Genomic DNA, 17,906 nt, shown 5'->3' on the forward strand with positions numbered 1-17,906 from the left:
TGAGAATTTGGACTTGGTTGATGTTCAGTTCACATTAATGGCAAAAATTTTTTTACTTTCCTACTCTTACAGATCATCTACCTTGTAGATTAATTTTTTTTATTTTTTTTTTTTATTGACTGTGTTTTAGTCTTGTAAAAGAACAGACCAGCTTGCAGTCCTTACCTTTTAGAACAGAGAAACATGCCTTCCTGCCCTCCCTTGTTTCATGTTATGCTAGTAACTTCTGCTAAGCTTTGGTCTGATGCCTCTTTTTTAATACCCCTAAATATCACAATGAAAGTTGTGTATCAAATAAATAATTCCCAATGTTTTATTAGGAAAGAAAAATAGAAAATATCCATACGCTGTTGTATATGTCCAGGCTGCTGTCTGCCTCTTAAACACAGTGTGCATTTTTTTAATCTCCCTCTTGCAAAAAGAAGTAGCAAAGGCACAGGGAAAGTCTTATACTTAGTATGGAAAAAGCAACTGAAGGATTTATAAAAACCTCACTGGCATAGAGAAGGCAGAGAGGGAATGGTCATCTGCTGTTTCTTGTAATGCAAGACCAAAGGTTCTTGTACGTGAAATTATCAAGAGGCAGAACGAATAAATGTATATTTTTTTTTTTTTCCACACAGTGCATGACCAAACTAAAACTGGCCACAAAACATTGTGATTGTTGAAGACTTATAAAGCTTCAAAAAGTGATTAGACAAATTCATGGAAAGAAAAAACTATAAAGCTCTACACACAGAAGCCAAGTTGCTTGCAGAAAACTGAGAGGGTGTAGTGGAGAATCAGCACTATATACTTGCCCTTTTATTGCTCTATGTTTTTATTGTTCCACAACTGCCATTACTGCTCGCTTTTGGAGAAAGACAGCTGGAGTACAAGGCCATTGGTCTGAGCTCTAGCATCATCTTACAATAACTGCTAAAACCATATGTGTAGAGGAAGAGATTGTAACAGAAGAGTCAGCAGCTCCCAGGGGCAGAGCTGTCAGTACAATGGAATTTTAGACAGTGAACTGGACTCCAGAGATGAGCAGTTGGATACTGCTGGTCAAGAGCTGATAAGACTTCTCTTTGTTGCTGGATGGTGCATAAGAAGTAAAAACCTCTAAGGTTCTTTTGCTTTGCAAAAACTGCTGGCACAGGAAGAGGAAGAAAAGCAATGATGCACTGTGTAGTAGCTGTGATGGGGCATCTGGAGGCAGAAGCATTCTGAGCACTATTTTGACTATTCATCTTGGCTCATTTAAGAGAAATGCAAAACCAGAGACCTTGCTAGTTTTAATCAGACTGGCTTGGCAGTCTTTCATTGTATTTGGGGAACTGAAAATAGATTTTAGATAGTGTTCCTCTTAAGGAGAACTTGCACAGTGGTCAACATATATTCTGGTTAGAAGTGTAATTTAAATACATAATTCTTAAAAAAAAAAAAATTACAGTTCTCAAAGGTACTTGTATTAAAACAAACCTCACATGTCAATTCATTCTTTTCCTCAGTCCACAGTGAACTAACTATCTTGAATTAGCAACTTACAGGCTATACTAGTAGCAACATATTGTACATGATTTTGAAATAATGCTAATGCAGTAAATTGTTTCTTCTTTTTCAAATCAGCCTCCATTTGAAAATCTCTCTTCAAAGTCTTCCCAGGTTTTATTTATGAACTTGACTTTAATGTAATTGTGATTTATAGGCCACTCTTGCTAGCAGCAACAAGATTTATCAGAATTTTAAAGAAATGTGTGTGTGTGTATGTGTGTGCATAAAAGATATTCCTTGCATTTCTCAGTAGTCTATAAACATCCCCATCCATGTCTAAGAAACTATATATTACACCCTAGGTAAGGTATTATAAAGTGTCTGCTTTTTCTTGAAGTAGCTATGACTTAAAATTTTATTGAGGATTGTATCAAAGATTTCCTTCATTCATTCTCTTGTTTCTTAGGTATAAATAGTATACTGTTTTTAGAATAGCAGGGACATTTTAATTCCTTAAATAGTTTTTCACACACTGGACTTTAAAATTAGAAATGGTTGTACTCTCACAGCAAGCATCAATTTTTCCACCTGCCATTACTCCTGTGGGTTGTTTTCTATGTCTGTCTTATGCTTTAAGCTTCATTTTCTCCCTGGGACATTTCTTTTTCTTGCATCTTACCTGCAAAAAGAGACTTCAGATCTGTTCTCTCTCTGACAACTGCACTGACCTGCTAATACACTTTCTTTTTCTCTGAGAAGGGGATCTCCTTCAGATCATAAGCTGCACAGTAGTAAAATACATTGCCTCCTTGGTGCTCTGGATTTTTGAATTTTGGAGGTTCCACTTACCTAGCATTGGCTTTCCTGTGGTAAAGAGAGTGGATTGAAATAATTTGTTTTGATGTTATCATTCTTAAGTTTTAACATCTATTTTCACAAGTATAGTTTGAAGGATGTTTCTGAGTTCTTCTGTTTGGATGATGTTTCTAATTAGTTAACCTGCTACTTTATTTTTTCAATGTAGGTTGGGTTTCTGTACTTGCTGAAGTAATGAAATCCCCACATGTCATTCAGTCTTCTCATGCATCCAGAGCTTTGGCTAATCTAGACAGGGACACAGTGAAAGAAAAGTATCCAGATGGTGTTTATGTTTTACATCCACAATATCGTAGCAGGTAAAGCAGAAGGAGATATTGTACATGTTGTACTTTGAGTTACTTGTTATACTGTTCAGTTACAAAACTTTGTAAGAGTTGATGTCAGAGTGCTGCTGTACTGATGTCACCTGCTCCTCCTGTTCTTTGGTGAGTTGAGAGGACTGAATTTAGGTTCTCAAATAGGAGAGCAACAGAAGTGGTTGGAGCAGTCCACAACCATGAAAGGAGTATTATTGTACTACAATGGAGAAATCCAAACAGAAGGCATGAGATGAATTACTGCTTAGCACGCATTACAACTATTTAACCTTTGCACTGGCTGTCTTGGGATACAGTGCCTTGCAATTATTCTGCTGGCAGCAGTACCTGTTGGCCTAAGATGCAGTAAATATACAGCTTTAGCTTCTTTTAGTAGTGATTGTGTATCTGGGACTGAAGCAGTCCCCAATGTGGTTATGTCACTTAGTAGCAACTATTCCCTGGCTCATTGGTGTTAGTCAGGTTACAGTGAAGATCTAATTTGATGATAAATCTGGAACTACTGAGCTGCATTAACAGTAGCTGGAGAGAATGGTGTTTTTCATTATAGAAAAATATGACTTGTGAGGTGGGTACTTTCCATACCTCTTTTTATATCTCTCTTTCATGGGTGGATCCCTGTTTTTTTGTCTTGATCTGAGTAGCCTCTTTGAAACATCATGAAATGTTGTCCAGAAGATAAGAAATCACATATAGTGTTAAAAATAGCATTTTGGCATCCTTTAGGTTAAAAGTTCTGTATAAATTTAATTTGCTAAAAGAATATGTACCGTGCATCTCTTAAAAATTCCTATTTTTTGTATCAGTCAGCCCATCAGAGCAGACATCCTTTTTGTTCATGGTCTTTTGGGGGCAGCATTTAAAACCTGGCGACAGCAAGACATTGACCGGCGTTTGGATAAAAAGGCTTCAGAAGGGGAAGAGGACTATAGCCAGTGCTGGCCAAAGGTAAAAAGACAATAACATTTTCACTTGTAGGTGCTGTTTTCTCATTAATGAGAGCTGTCCAGAGTATCTAGAACTACACTGTCCTGGCAGTTGTCTTTTTTGAATCAAATGACTTGTAATCTGTTATACAAGTAGCACTTTCCAAGTTCCTGATATATTTTTGTTAGCAAGCTGAAATTTTGAACAGATTATTCTTGCAAAGGAAAATCCCCGCTAAATTTAATGCTCGCAACATTATTCTCCTCGTAGTGAAAGAGGCAGCAATGGCTGCTTTCCTCATGCTTTTTTTTTTTTTTTTTTATGGAATGTTTTTGCTGAGAAAAAGATACATAGAATTACCTTTTAAATTAAGTACCTTTTCTTACATAGGTGTCTGGTACCTAAATTTCTGCAGATTGCTACTTGAATATTGTTGGTAAATAAGTAATTACTGCTTCAAGCAACTCATACTGGTATAACCACCAAAGTATCTGTAAAACTTAAACTGATCAGTTCCGTTGGTGATCTTAGTAATTCTTGTTTCACCCAGGAGAGGGAGCCAGGAACGCACGAGTTAGTAATCCATCTCCATCTTTCGCCTACTTCGTGGCTGGGGAACAACCTAGAGTTTGCAAGCATGTAATAAAAGAATAATAGTCTAGGTGTAAGATGTATTTGGGGATTAACTGAAGAGCAAAAATCTTGCTTGATATTGTCCCCATAGGAACATCTTTGCTCCATTGCTGATAAATTGCTTGCAAGAGTTTAAGTACTTCAATTATAAGTTCCTTTTGGTCTTGCTTTGCTTTAATTTAGACATGGCTGGCTTCAGACTGTCCTGCCCTTAGAATCATATCTGTGGAATATGACACCCATTTGAGTGACTGGAAAGCAAAATGTCCTGTTGAGGCTCACAGGTAACAAATATAGTGTCTGCACTTAGGAGGGGGGCCAGGAGGGAGACCTCTAAAGCTTATCATTGGGATCACCTAGTTTGAAACAGAGAATTTAACTTTTCCTGTTGCATTTGAAAATTGTTCAGAAAAACAGTAGGTACAGTCATGGTATGCTTGAGGTTTTTAGCCTCATAGGTAATTATTTGTGGCAACTTTCTAAATTCTTACAGTCTGTTCTGCTTCATGTTTAGGGGAGACACTAAATTATGCTATTAATTGATATAAATATAACATCAATTTTACATCTTAAGGGGAATGTTTCTTAAACTTAATTACCCAATAATTCTTCATAAGCACAGCAAAAAAATCACTGGACTGTGACTTTATACTCATGATAAAATGAAGGATATAATTTTCGTAGAATCATAGAATTAAGATCATTGAGTCCAACCATTAACCTAACACTGCCAAGTCCACCACTACACCATGTCCCTAAGCGCCACCTCTACACGTCTTCTAAATACCTCCAGGGATGGTGCCCAACCACTTCCCTGGGCAGCTTGTTCCAAAGCTTGACAACCCTTTCGGTGAAGAAATTTTTCCTAATATCCGATCTAAACCTCCCCTGGTGCAACTTGAGGCCATTTCCTCTTGCTTGTTACTTGGGAGAGGAGACCGACCCCCACCTCACTACAACCTTTTTTCAGGTAGTTGTAGGGAGCAATAAGGTCTCCCCTCAGCCTCCTTTCCTCCAGACTAAACAACCCCAGTTACCTCAGCTTCTCCTCATAAGACTTGTGCTCCAGGCCCCTCACCAGCTTGGTTGCCCTTCTCTGGACACGCTCCAGCACCTCAATGTCTTTCCTGTAGTGAGGAGCCCAAAACTGAACACAGCACTGGAGGTGCGGCCTCACCAGTGCTGAGTACAGGGCGACGATCACTTCCCTGCTCCTGCTGGCCACACTATTTCTGATACAAAGATAGTTTTATTCAAGTGCTAATTCCTGGAAAAAGATTCATATAAGTCTGATAGACAAAATACAGCAACTGTACCTGGTTTGGTCAGATAGTGTAATTGCCATCATCAGAGGAATTGTGTTTTTACTGACCATGAAGTAGGCACATCAGAGAAAAATGCTACCTCCAAACATGTTCCTTCTAAAAATTAAAAATACTTTGAGCCTGTAAAGGTTATTTGGCTTGAACAGATTTTAGGCTTGTGTCATGGTTTAACCCCAGCCAGCAACTAAGCAGCACACAGCTGCTCACTCACTCCCCCCCACCCAGTGGGATGGGGGAGACAATCGGGGAAAAAAAAAGTAAAACTCGTGGGTTGAGATAAAGACAGTTTAACAGGACAGAAAGGAAGAAAATAATAATAATGGTGATGATAATAGTAATCATAATAATAATACAATAATAATAAAAGAATTGGAATATACAAAACAAGTGATGCACAATGCAATTGCTCACCACCTGCCGACCAATGCCCAGTTAATTCCTGAGCAACAATCCCCCCCAAGGCCAATTCCCCCAGTTTATATACTGGGCATGACATCACATGGTATGGAATATTCCTTTGGCCAGTTTGGGTCAGCTGTCCTGGCTGTGTCCCCTTCCAACTTCTTGTGCCCCTCCAGCCTACTTGCTGCCTGGGCATGAGAAGCTGAAAAATCCTTGACTTAGTCTAAACAATACTTAGCAACAACTAAAAATATCAGTGTGTGTTATCAACCTTATTCTCATACTAAATCCAAAACAGAACACTATACCACCTACTAGGAAGAAAATTTACTCCATCCCAGCTGAAACCAGGACAGCTTAGTAATTAAGTTCAATGATCTTTAAATCGGATCCTAATCTGAGTCCTTCAAACACTTATGCAGATACTTAAGCATGTAACGAGTACTGTAGATTCAGCTTGTGTACTTCAGTGAAGGCACGTGCATCACTGCTCATAGGTTAAGAGTCTGAAAATTGATTATGTTTTGTGTAGGGGATAAGAAAAATGAGCATGTGTATAATAGACTGGGAACTTGGTACTTTTTCATTCACTCCACTCTATGGATACAGGAAGGATCAATGCAGTTACTACATTAAAGCGTGTAAGCAGGGAAAAAATAAGGAAGACATGGCTGTTAAAATGCCTATTTGAAATTAGGCAAAACAATGACAGTAAAAAACATGTAGGTGGTTACCTCTACAAGGTCCAAAGCAGACTGGACCTTGTAGAGGGACCTTGCACCTTGTTTTGCACCCAAAGAAGAGCAACGAAGCTGGTGAAGGCTCTGGAGCACAAGTCTTATGAGGAGAAGCTGAGGTAACTGGGGTTGTTTAGTCTGGAGGAAAGGAGGCTGAGGGGAGACCTTATTGCTCCCTACAACTACCTGAAAAAAGGTTGTAGTGAGGTGGGGGTCGGTCTCCTCTCCCAAGTAACAAGCAAGAGGAAATGGCCTCAAGTTGCACCAGGGGAGATTTAGATCGGATATTAGGAAAAATTTCTTCACCGAAAGGGTTGTCAAGCTTTGGAACAAGCTGCCCAGGGAAGTGGTTGGGCACTATCCCTGGAGGTATTTAGAAGACGTGTAGAGGTGGCGCTTAGGGACATGGTGTAGTGGTGGACTTGGCAGTGTTAGGTTAATGGTTGGACTTGATGATCTTAAGGGTCTTTTCCAACCTAAACAATTCTATGTTTCTAAGAGAACTTTTTTCCTCTGTCCATCTGGAGTAAGTGTAATGGAAGAAAATTTGAAAAAGAACTAAACATATATTTCTTTATTTATTTTCAGATAATGTCTTTTTTGTTACAAAATGGAAAATTACATTACCTGCTATTTATGGCCACACAAGCATAGTATTTGATTATTTTATAATTTGATATAGTTAATAAAAAATGAGAGATACTTTAACTAGCAGGAACAAAGGTGTAGCATTAGAATTACAACCTTATGATTGTTCTAAGTGTATAGGCTTATTCACTGTTTCAAAAGTGAGGTTTTATGTCTCTCGGCTATCCTAAAGTCTACTGTTTGGCTGAGAAGACACATTTGGGTATCCTTTTCATATGTATTATAAAAGCAATTTCTAGTGAGAATGCAGAGAACCAAATAGAGATGAAGTGAATTACTTTGCACAGTGGTTGCCCCAACATCCTTATGTTTTCATTATTCAAGGGTCATCTTTCTAAGATTCTTGTTACACTGCAAGGAGTGACTGTGTTGCACTTTCAAGCTTGGATTGGGAGTTGGCATTGGTTTTGTTTTGGTTTTACCACAGATTCATTTTCAACCTCTAATGTGTAGCTTATCCTTTCCAGAGCTCAGTCTCTTAATTTATAAAGTGGAGATTATTGTGCTTTTGTACTATTCCAGTACAAAACATTTGGAGAATATCGTCTGGAAAGTATAACAGACATTATCTGTGATCTTTTTTTTTTAGTGTATTGGTTGATCATGCACTTAGCTATTAAATTCCTGTACATTGCTCCACATTTTGACTGTTGTTTAGCCAAGTATGTTTTTGTCAGACATTAGGTATATTCTTGCTTCAGGGGATAAAGTTCATTATGCATTGATGATGCTTTCATAAAATGAAAACATAATTTTATTACAATGTGTAAATGAAACTATTTAAAATTCCATAAAGAGATTTGTCGAACTAAAGCTAAAGGAAATGAGTGGTGAGTGAAATGAAAATAAATCTTTCTGGCAAGATCAAGAAACTGAATTTAGCTCAATTCCTGTTGTCCTTGTGAAGCCAACCTTACGAAAGTTTCTGGCATTTTTCAGTGTAGCAACAACAATTAAGTCATTAATGTTTTATGTACCTAACTCACTTTCATAAATGTGCAGCACTGAAAATTCATTCTGTTTTAACATAGCCTTTTAACATATCATGCTCCATCATGCTTGTGTTTGTTTTTTCTTTGCAGGAAGTCTATTGCTTACAGGAGCAATGAACTTCTCGACAAGCTCAGAGCTGCTGGGATTGGAGACAGACCTCTGGTGTGGGTATCACATAGCATGGGTGGTAAGCACATTGCCTGTTTGATATAAAGTATTTATTTGTTGTTTTAGTTCAGAATAAGCTGTTAACTAAATTCAGTCTGAAATGCAATTATTCAGAATAGTTTATCTAAAAAATTTGCAAAGACCTAAAAATGAAAAATAGATTTCTACTTTCTCAATGCATTACCTTCAATAGCATATACATTTTGGAAGGATTATTATTGCTGTTTGTTTTTACTGTGTTGATTTAAAACCACAAAATCAATGAGTTGAAATTCATGTAAATGGGAATCCAGAGGCAGAATTTTCTCCATGATCAGGCATATAGTAAATGTCATTAGCAACACTTAAAGGAAACCAAAATTGGATTTGCATCATTCATTGACATTTTATTTTAATGCCTCCTCAGGTTTGGTTTGTTTTTTTTCAACTTAATCTAACATGGTTGACAAACTAAGAACTAATCAACTGAGGCAAGAATATGGTTAGTTGTTTCATGGATAATATAGCATGATCGTTATTTTCATTGTGATTTAAATCCCTGCATTAATTCAGTTTCTATTGCCAGGTCTTCTAGTCAAAAAGATGCTGGTGGATGCTTCCAAGAATCCAGAAATGGATAAAATTGTAAACAACACCAGAGGAATCATATTTTATAGCGTACCTCACCATGGTTCCCAGCTGGCTGAATATTCTATAAATGCCAGATATCTTCTCTTTCCATCTGTGGAGGTTAAAGAACTCAGCAAGGGTACGCTCACTTTGCTACCATTTAACAGCAGGGATCTATGCTAATCTGTTCGCGATGCTTTTTTTTATTGTGCTGTCAGAAAAAGCTGGATGTAAAAACAACAAACTCCCTTTTTATGTTTTGGGTTGTGTGTTGAATTACTGTAAGTAATTCTGAGTAACTTTCATTTGATTGTAGAGTCAAGGGGAAAAAAGGGAGTCAGAAAAAGTTTATAGAATAGTAGTTTGGGCCATTTAGGAATGTAGTAACTCAACATGTGCTGGACTTCAGGCTCTTATCTTCTAAACAATTCCACGCTACACAGAAACAAACAATTGTTGCATATGATAGCAGGAAAAAGGGATCACAAACAAAATGCTACTTCTTTTAATGCAGTATTAATTTTTCCAAAACATCTCTGTAGGAATGCAGTCTTGCAAGACAAATGCTATAATCTTATGTTCAAGATAACACTGCAAAAATTATGTTGCTTTTTCTCAGATTCTCCTGCCCTTAAAGAGCTGAATGACGACTTCCTGTCTTTTGCCAAAGACAAGAAATTTTCAGTGCTGAGTTTTGCAGAAACCTTACCAACACATATAGGCAGCATGATAAAACTGCATGTCGTACCTCTGGAATCAGCAAGTAAGTCAAATAACCATTTAATTTATTTAATTTATTTAATTTTGTATATGTTCATGTAAGCATCGATAATGAGGAAGGATTACAAATGCTTTGGTAGAAAGACCTAGAAAAATACATCTGTTATGTTGTGGGGTTTTTGTTTAAACTTTTGGCTGAGTTTAATCTACAGTCCCCCTGCTGAGATCAGAGGCAGCTACGTTTACATCTTAGAATAGCAATTGTTTGTTTTGATTTTTCTAAATGCAAGTAACACTTCCTTATTGAAAAAACCAGGTAGTCCCTGGTCTGATTTTACATTGTTGTAGTCCTTTCCTTTGTAATTATGAGTAACTGTTGTTTATCCTTGTATAGGTAGGCTGAATAGTGTTTCAGAAGCTCCCGCAAATTCCAACTATTTCCTCCTTTAAAAAATAAGAAAGAAAATTAGCAAACTGCTAATGGAAGGAAAAAGTCACAAAGCTGTTTTTCAATGTTGAGTCCTTTATCTTCCATATCTCAGGTACTCAAGAAATAGAGTTTACCTCCTGAAAAGTTCCCTCCATCTTTTTGCCTTTTGTAGGAGAAGGGAGCACCAGCCAGTTCTTTCTCTTGCTTTGTTTATGGGTGTTCAACTTAGGGAATTGTTTTAAGTGTGATATTTTCAGGTTTTCCCTGAACAAAATGCTCTTCTGTGCTGCCAAAGGTACCTGTAAGGCCTTGAACAGAAGCCGTTACTTTGTTGGGTTTTTAGATCAGGCTTTCCACCAGCTAAATCCACTAGGTTAAATGCAAGGTTAGTTTCTCTGAAAAAGGCGGACCATATATCCCTGTTTTCCTGAGTCAATATTTAGTGGTATTTTTTCAGTATGTCTTCTCAAGAAGCAATTGTGTGGAAAATGCTGCTGATGCGATGTTATTGGTGAGGACTGAAAAACTGGGCATTCATTTTTTTTGATTTAACAAAATAAAATGAAAAAGAGGGCTGGATAACAGAGTGCACAAATAAGCACTGTGCACTTATAATTTTGTAGCATACTTCTCTTTTAGAGATGACACACAATGCAGCACGTGAGCTCTCAAAAGCCTTTAGAGGATACATGATGGTTCAGTGGCATGCCACTCATTTTGTTAAAAACCCAGGCTGACAAGCAGTATGCTCACTGTTTCTTACATGCATGCTTGGGCACACAAAAGCAAACCTTCATCCTGCTCTAGTGTTATTTTACATGGTTAAAGATACAGAGTTCCAAGCAAAACGGAGGATTTCTCAGGAGGTCGAGTGAATAGATAATAAACTGGAACGTGGCAGTCACAGCATCCTAACTGGAAATTTCACTGGTAGTGATAGCTGTCAGGAAAGAATAAATGCTGTAGTGTGCACCAAAATGTGTAGCTGAAAATGGATTACTTGTACTCTACAATAAAGCAATGTAAATTTTTCATTTCCCTGGAAATGTGTGTAGTGATTTGTGGCATATTTCAGGTTCATTCTAGTCCCATTTTTAATCTCCATATCAAAGTATTTTATAAGGATTATGGGCAATTAGTGGTGATGAAAACCTGGATACCCTGGATTTAAACCCTTTCCATTTTCATGTCAATGCTTAAACTTCAGTCAGGACTTTGCTGTCAGTCAGGTGCTGGTAAATGAAGTTTTGATTCTTCAAAGTTGTCTGTATGGAGAAGTGTACATTTGTGTATTCCCAGTAAAGATAGTAGAACTCTGACCTAGTGGTTTACCAGTGTCAGTTTTGTAGCAACGTATAGCTCTATCTGACTATAACAGTGTGTATTGATGCTTTTAGCACATTAAAAAATAATGAAGACAAAACAGTTATACTGAAGACAGGAGAAGTTGCTTTTGAGAGATAAATTGTTAATGCAAGATGTGCTTTTCAGTCTAGGTGATCTTACGAACTTTGGTAGTTTTTTCTTCTTTATCTTTTTTTTTTTTTTCCTTTCCCAGAGTTAGGAATTGGAGACCTTATTCCAGTGGATGTTAATCATCTAAATATTTGTAAGCCAAAGAAGAAGGATGCTTTCCTGTACCAACGTACATTGAAGTTCATTCAGGATGTTTTAGCCCAAGAAATTGGAGACTGAGTTTTTTCTTCTATTTGGTGTAACACAGTAAGTTCTTCCCCTAACGTTTGTTAGGGGATCTGCAGAACTACAAAGATGCTGTGTCAATAGTATCTGCTGCTAAAATAATTTTCAGTACATCTCCAACTTAGACATCTCTCCAACTTATTTCTAAAATATATTCAAAACAAATACAAACTGAAGTCCTATGAGCTTGACAAAAAGAAAATGTGTGTTGGCTTAAAGTGACAATGATATGTCAACAAAATGTGTGTAAATGCTCCAGCAGTTTGTCTGGGAGGGGATGGGGATTCAATGGAAGAGAAGTTTCACTTAGTCTACAGATATCCCTCTGAAGCAATACAGCTAGAATGTGGAGAGTGCCCAGGATATCTTCTTTTAGCTGGTGGGGGGGAAGCTTGCTCTGGAGGTAGGTGATCTCATTAAGATAAATATGCATCTGGGACTAAAGCCTTATAGAGAAGATCAGAAAGAATTAACTGAGGTGGGCTATTTGTTGTGTCAAAGGGGACAAGAAGCATGTGGCTGCCTCAAAGCTTTGGTTTACTGTCCATGTTAAGTAGTATGACTGAAGCTTGAAGAAATTTATCCAAGTGAATGAAGGTAGCATTTTGGTTTAGTGGCTGTGATGGGTTGACCCTGGCTGGACGCCAGGTGCCCACCAAAGCCGTTCTATCACTCCCCCATCCTCAGCTGGACAGGGGAGAGAAAAATATAACAAAAACTTGCGGGTCGAGATAAGGACAGGAGAGATCATTCACTAATTACCGTCACGGGCAAAACAGACTCAGCTTAGGGAAAATTAGCTCAATTTATTACAAATCAGCCAGAGTAAGGTAATGAGAAATAAAACAAAATCTCAGAACACCTTCCCACCACCCCTCCCTTCTTCCCGGGCACTACTTCACTCCTGGATTTCTCCACCAAGCCCCCCCAGCAGCAAAAGGGGGACAGGGATAGGGTTTACGGTCATCACACGTTATTTTCTGCCGCTTCACCTCCTCAGGGTGAGGGCTCATCACACTCTTCCCCCGCTCCAACATGGGGTCCCACCCACGGGAGACAGTCCTCCACGAACGTCTCCATGTGGGCCATTCCCACGGGCTGCAGTTCTTCACGAACTGCTCCAGCGTGGGTCCTTTCCACGGTGTGCAGTCCTTCAGGAGCACACTGCTCCAGCGTGGGTCCCCCACGGGGTCACAAGTCCTGCCAGAAAACCTGCTCCACGGGCTCCTCTCTCTGCAGATCCACAGGTCCTGGCAGGAACCTGCTCCAGCGCGGGGTTCCCACGGGGTCACAGCCTCCTTCGGGAACCCACCTGCTCCGGCGTGGGGTCCTCCATGGGCTGCAGGTGGAGATCTGCTCCACCGTGGACCTCCCTGGACTGCAGGGGGACAGCCTGCCTCACCATGGTCTTCACCACAGGCTGCAGGGGAATCTTCGCTCCGGCACCTGGAGCATCTCCTCCCCCTCCTTCTTCACTGACCTTGGTGTCCACAGGCTTGTTTCTCTTACATGTTCTCACTCCTCTCTCCGGCAGCTGTTTCTCCCTGTCCCAACTTTTTTTCCTTCTTAAAAATGTTATCACAGAGGCGTTACCACTATCGCTGATGGGCTCGGCCTTGGCCGGCGGCGGGTCCGTCTTAGAGCCAGCTGGTATGGGCTCTCTCTCGAACACAGGGGAAGCTTCCAGCAGCTTCTTACAGAAGCCACCCCTGTAACCCCCCCCCACTACCAAAACCTTGCCACATAAAACCAATACAGTGGCCCAGTTACAGGAGTTTTTGTAATTCGCCTTTTCATTTAAGAGACCACCCAGATTTTTCAGCAAATATGGCATCTGTTTTCTGCATGAGAAAGACATAGGTTGGTAGGTTGTCTTGCATAGACAACTGTAGTTGTTTTAATCTGTTTGTACAAATGAAAACAAAACAAAAGAATTGTTCAGCTTCTTCTACGTTTCTCTCTTAGCAACTTGTGAGGTTGCTTTCTTTAGGACAGTGTGTATCTGGTCAGACTCAGGGCAGTTGTGTGCTTGTTCTCATGGAAGATATAGAACAGAGGCTTAGCTCTTTTGCTTTACTCTTGGGATGTACCAAGATGATATGTTCAAATCCATGGCTCATGTTACTTATTTAGAAACTCTTTCTTTAGCTGATTTAAAGAGCATTGAAAATGCTCAAGTGGAGCAAGACAAATGTAGGCCCTGACAAAACAGCTGATGCTTAGAGTTTGGAGCTCATGTAGAGAAAAGTAAAGTAGGAAGAAATTCAGGTGATCATAAGGTCCCACTGGAAATGCAGAATATCCCAGATGTTTTGAGTTCTTGAAGGCCAAGTGTATATTGGTGTAGGTATAGAGAAAAACAGCAGTGTTGTCTTATTTGAGTTTATGCTTATGTTAAGGGTACCTTAACAATACTGGTGAGAAATAAGTATTTTTAGAAAAAAAAACCATCAGTGCTCAGCCACTTTTTTAAAGTCTTAAATGGTTTGCAATGTAGTTAAAAGCAGCCTAGTCTAATTGTGGTCTCTTCCCTTCCTTTCTTTCCACCCCCAACCCTCTCTGAAAACAAACATAGGCTATGATTAGGCTATACTGCCCTAGCTGACCATTTGTTAAATAAGGCCTGTATTGACGACAGGCTTAAGATGTCTCTTAGCATCACTTATGTGAGATGGATCTAATATCACTGGCCTTAAAATCATGGCTGTAAAAGCTACCAAAGAGGTGGGATGCACTTTGCATTTCTGCAGGGGCTTGGTGCAGGTGCCAGTGGCCATTGCAGTCCTGATAGGTCCTGAGGCCACCTCAGCTGTTCCCACTTAAGAGCACTCCAGCCCAGGAGGACACTACATCTGAAAATGCACTTCTGGAAGTTGAGCCTTGACCTGCTGAAGTTGTGGAGTAAAATTCACAAAAGCAGTACAGAGAACGTACAGCATGACACTGGCAAAAAGCATTTATTTTCCCCTAACCAAGATGTAGGCAAGAACACTGCAAAGCAGTATTTCGGATAGAAAATGTAACAGAACCGTTGTAACTTCTAAAGAGGTTTATACACTGTGGTTTAAACTTCAGAGTGTAAATATATTAGAACACTTCATATTCACAAAGTAGAGGGTATGTGGAGTTCATTGTGAATAGACAAGACTTCTAATAACTGAATATGTGTTTAGTGTGACAAATCTTGTATTGATTTTAATAGACTTCTTTGGCTTACAGCGATTCAGATCAATGACGTTACACATTAATCTCAGTAAATGCATCTGTGTTTTGTTACTGGAACTGGAACTCGAGGCAACTTTCTCCTTTTTGAAGCTGTATGTATATATGTGTAACTTTTAAAACTAACATTTTGAGGTGTTGATTTTAGGGTTGTGGGGCGGGGGTTTGGAATATAGTAATGAAATGTGTTTTTAAACATGTACTAGGTACGCCACAAAATGTATTAAAGGTGAATGATCTACCAAATGAATGCTCTGGATCATGTTTGCTTTTGTTAAAGACCTGCATTATTTTTTAGTGATTGTCTCATGCTGGAAGAATGTAATGTTTACCCTTCATCTTCAGTAAAAGGCATAGTACTGGGGGGCACAGCCAGTCATCAGTTTGTCCAAACTGAACAGTTTTTCAGTTGAGCTTTTAGATTTTGCAAAACTGTCTCCTCAACCATGTACAGACATTGCTTTGAAGGCCAGAGGGTCTGTTGGATAGAATTCATGTCTGCTTCCCATTAGAAGCTCATGCTTTCATGCTTCCCTGGTGTCACATTAATTCAGAATAGTGCCTTTATGTAAATTCTTAGGTCTCAAACTATGCCTTTAATCCCATCTAGCTGGGAACCCAGCTGCAGATGTGGCTAGCAGGTATGTGTGAATTGTCTGAGAAGATGGTATTTCATCTGCGTTGTGGCATCCAAGACTAAAACAGTAAGACAGGAAGGAAGGACTAATAGGAATTTGTCAATCCTCATGCACTTGTTGTCCAGCACTCTTGTATAACTGTATTGGTATTTCTAGTAGCAACAGTCATTAAGTCTTTAATTGCTGTGATTACAGTAGTGCAAACTGGCTTTCACTGTGATTTGTGCTCCATGGTGCCAGGCAGAGCAGCTACCTAGAAAGGAGGAATTTTCCATCTGGTGAAAATGTCAATTCTAGACAAAAAGGAAAAAGCAAAAATTTTGTTGTGTCAGAATAGAAATTCTAAACAATATTTTGGGTCTGGTTCTTTTTTTCTTTGGCTTTTTTTCAGTGACCACCCACCTAAAAAAGTTAATGTGGGCAGTTCCTATACCAGGGAGGACCACTTACCCACCCAAACACACATGCGGCTGAACAACCAGGATGCCTGTAGCAACTTAAAGTTTCTGGACTACAGGGTCCTGGGCGCGCTCACATGGTGTTAGTCTCTTGCCAAAGTCTCTCACATCAAATAAGGACACAGCAGTTTATATACTTGCATATCTGGATTCCCAGATATTCATATCTGGCTTCACAGCCAGCTTCAACACTTTAAGATTTCCAAGAGCTGGGTTTACAACATGAAAAATGTGATGGGATGGCCGCTCCCTACCACCTGTTATATGGCACTCAAGACTGAGAGCTATCACTGAGAACCTTGGGTTCCATTGATAATGTCCCAGTGAGAATGGGCAGCAGAGCTGAGGACAGAGCCATGCTGTGGGTTCCCTAGTTGCAGATGTCAGGTAACGATGGTTCAGGTTACTTAGCTTCTTTTCACACTGTGGTGGGGCCCAAATTAATTCTGAATGAGAAGGAAAGAACCACCACCTCCTGCAGCCTGAGTTTTGTGTAGTGGTTTCCCAAACGCAGAGCAAGTCTGGCCCTGCTTACCTTCTCCTGACGATTAAAACTAGAACCCAGGTCACGAGCACCTCCCTCTGAAAAAACACTTGGCTGGGGTGTTGGGCACCAGTGCGGAAGATAATATATTGAGACAGGAGATTCCTCATTCTTTGCTGTAACCTTTTCAGCTGGACTGTCTGTTCCTTTCCCTTGATTTGCTGCAATTGAACAGTATATGCTGTCACTGATAGTATAAACCAGCTAGCTGCAGGGATTTATACTTCAGTGGGCAGCTTGCCACATACATAGATGTAAGATATAATGCTAAAGGCCAGATACTTCTCTTATTCAAGGAGAGTAATAAAGCAGATTTTATTTGACTTGTATAAATCCACTTTAATTGGCTTTCCTCCTAACACTTTCATTAACATGTAAATTAGCTGTCCTAGAGCTGTTAATTATCTTTGCAGAAAATGTTGGATATGGTCATATAACATACTCTTTCTTTTTTACTGCTCTTAATGTTTTATACTGAAATGTGCCCATAAATGTTCACTCTTTTTTTAAGAGGAGGATGAATAGGCTCAGGCTCTGTGTCATCTTGTAAGGAAATAACTATCTTGCTTCGGCATTATTCCCCAGCCTGCTACCATGTTAAACTGACACTTGTGTAAGAAGCTTAGCACTGGGTTTCACTGGTTTGGCCTCTGAAGGTTTTGGAGGGTTTCTTAAAATGTCTGGCAAACGAGGGAGCAGAGGAGGATGGCAGGTGCTCAGACAAAGGCAGCGTCCTCTCTTACAGGATGTCTTGTGTTCAAAATTTGGCAGTGGCACTGAAACAGGTAGGCGTTGCAAGTATGAAAATGGCTGAATTCCCAGTTTCCAAGAAGCTGAGAACAAGCCAATTAATTTTCCTATGAAAAAAACCCAAACCTCTGAACTTTTTTTAATACATGTTTCCTGCAAAAAAAATCTGAAAATGAGGGGTTTTTTTCAGCTTCACCAACTGCTTAAAAATGCTCTACTTCCTTTAATAATAAAAGATCTTGATGCTTCTCTTAACAAGTTACCATGACAAGTCACAATCTGTTTTGTCATTTTTAACTGCCTGCTTTGAACAAATGGCATCTGTAGTG

The 17,906-nt window shown here is 39.3% G+C and overlaps 1 protein-coding gene across 13 annotated transcripts in view; it reads left to right on the forward strand.

The window, feature by feature from the left end:
- SERAC1 (serine active site containing 1) overlaps window positions 1-16,103 on the forward strand; it is a 30,070-nt gene extending 13,967 nt beyond the window's left edge. For 10 of the 13 annotated variants that reach the window (XM_075035915.1, XM_075035919.1, XM_075035918.1 and 7 more), the window contains 7 exons: window positions 2,501-2,651; window positions 3,479-3,620; window positions 4,416-4,516; window positions 8,427-8,524; window positions 9,071-9,253; window positions 9,734-9,877; window positions 11,823-16,103. In XM_075035915.1, the coding sequence (XP_074892016.1) occupies window positions 2,501-2,651; window positions 3,479-3,620; window positions 4,416-4,516; window positions 8,427-8,524; window positions 9,071-9,253; window positions 9,734-9,877; window positions 11,823-11,959 (956 nt within the window). In that variant the 3' untranslated portion in view covers window positions 11,960-16,103. Of the gene's footprint in view, window positions 1-2,500; window positions 2,652-3,478; window positions 3,621-4,415; window positions 4,517-8,426; window positions 8,525-9,070; window positions 9,254-9,733; window positions 9,878-10,228; window positions 10,377-11,822 lie in introns of those variants that run through there. The other 3 variants (XR_012651664.1, XM_075035911.1, XR_012651665.1) reach the window with 3 other exon arrangements.
- The last annotated feature ends 1,803 nt before the right edge of the window (window positions 16,104-17,906 follow it).

The sequence above is a fragment of the Buteo buteo genome, chromosome 9 (assembly GCF_964188355.1).
Source record: "Buteo buteo chromosome 9, bButBut1.hap1.1, whole genome shotgun sequence".
Classification (NCBI taxonomy): Eukaryota; Metazoa; Chordata; class Aves; order Accipitriformes; family Accipitridae; genus Buteo; species Buteo buteo.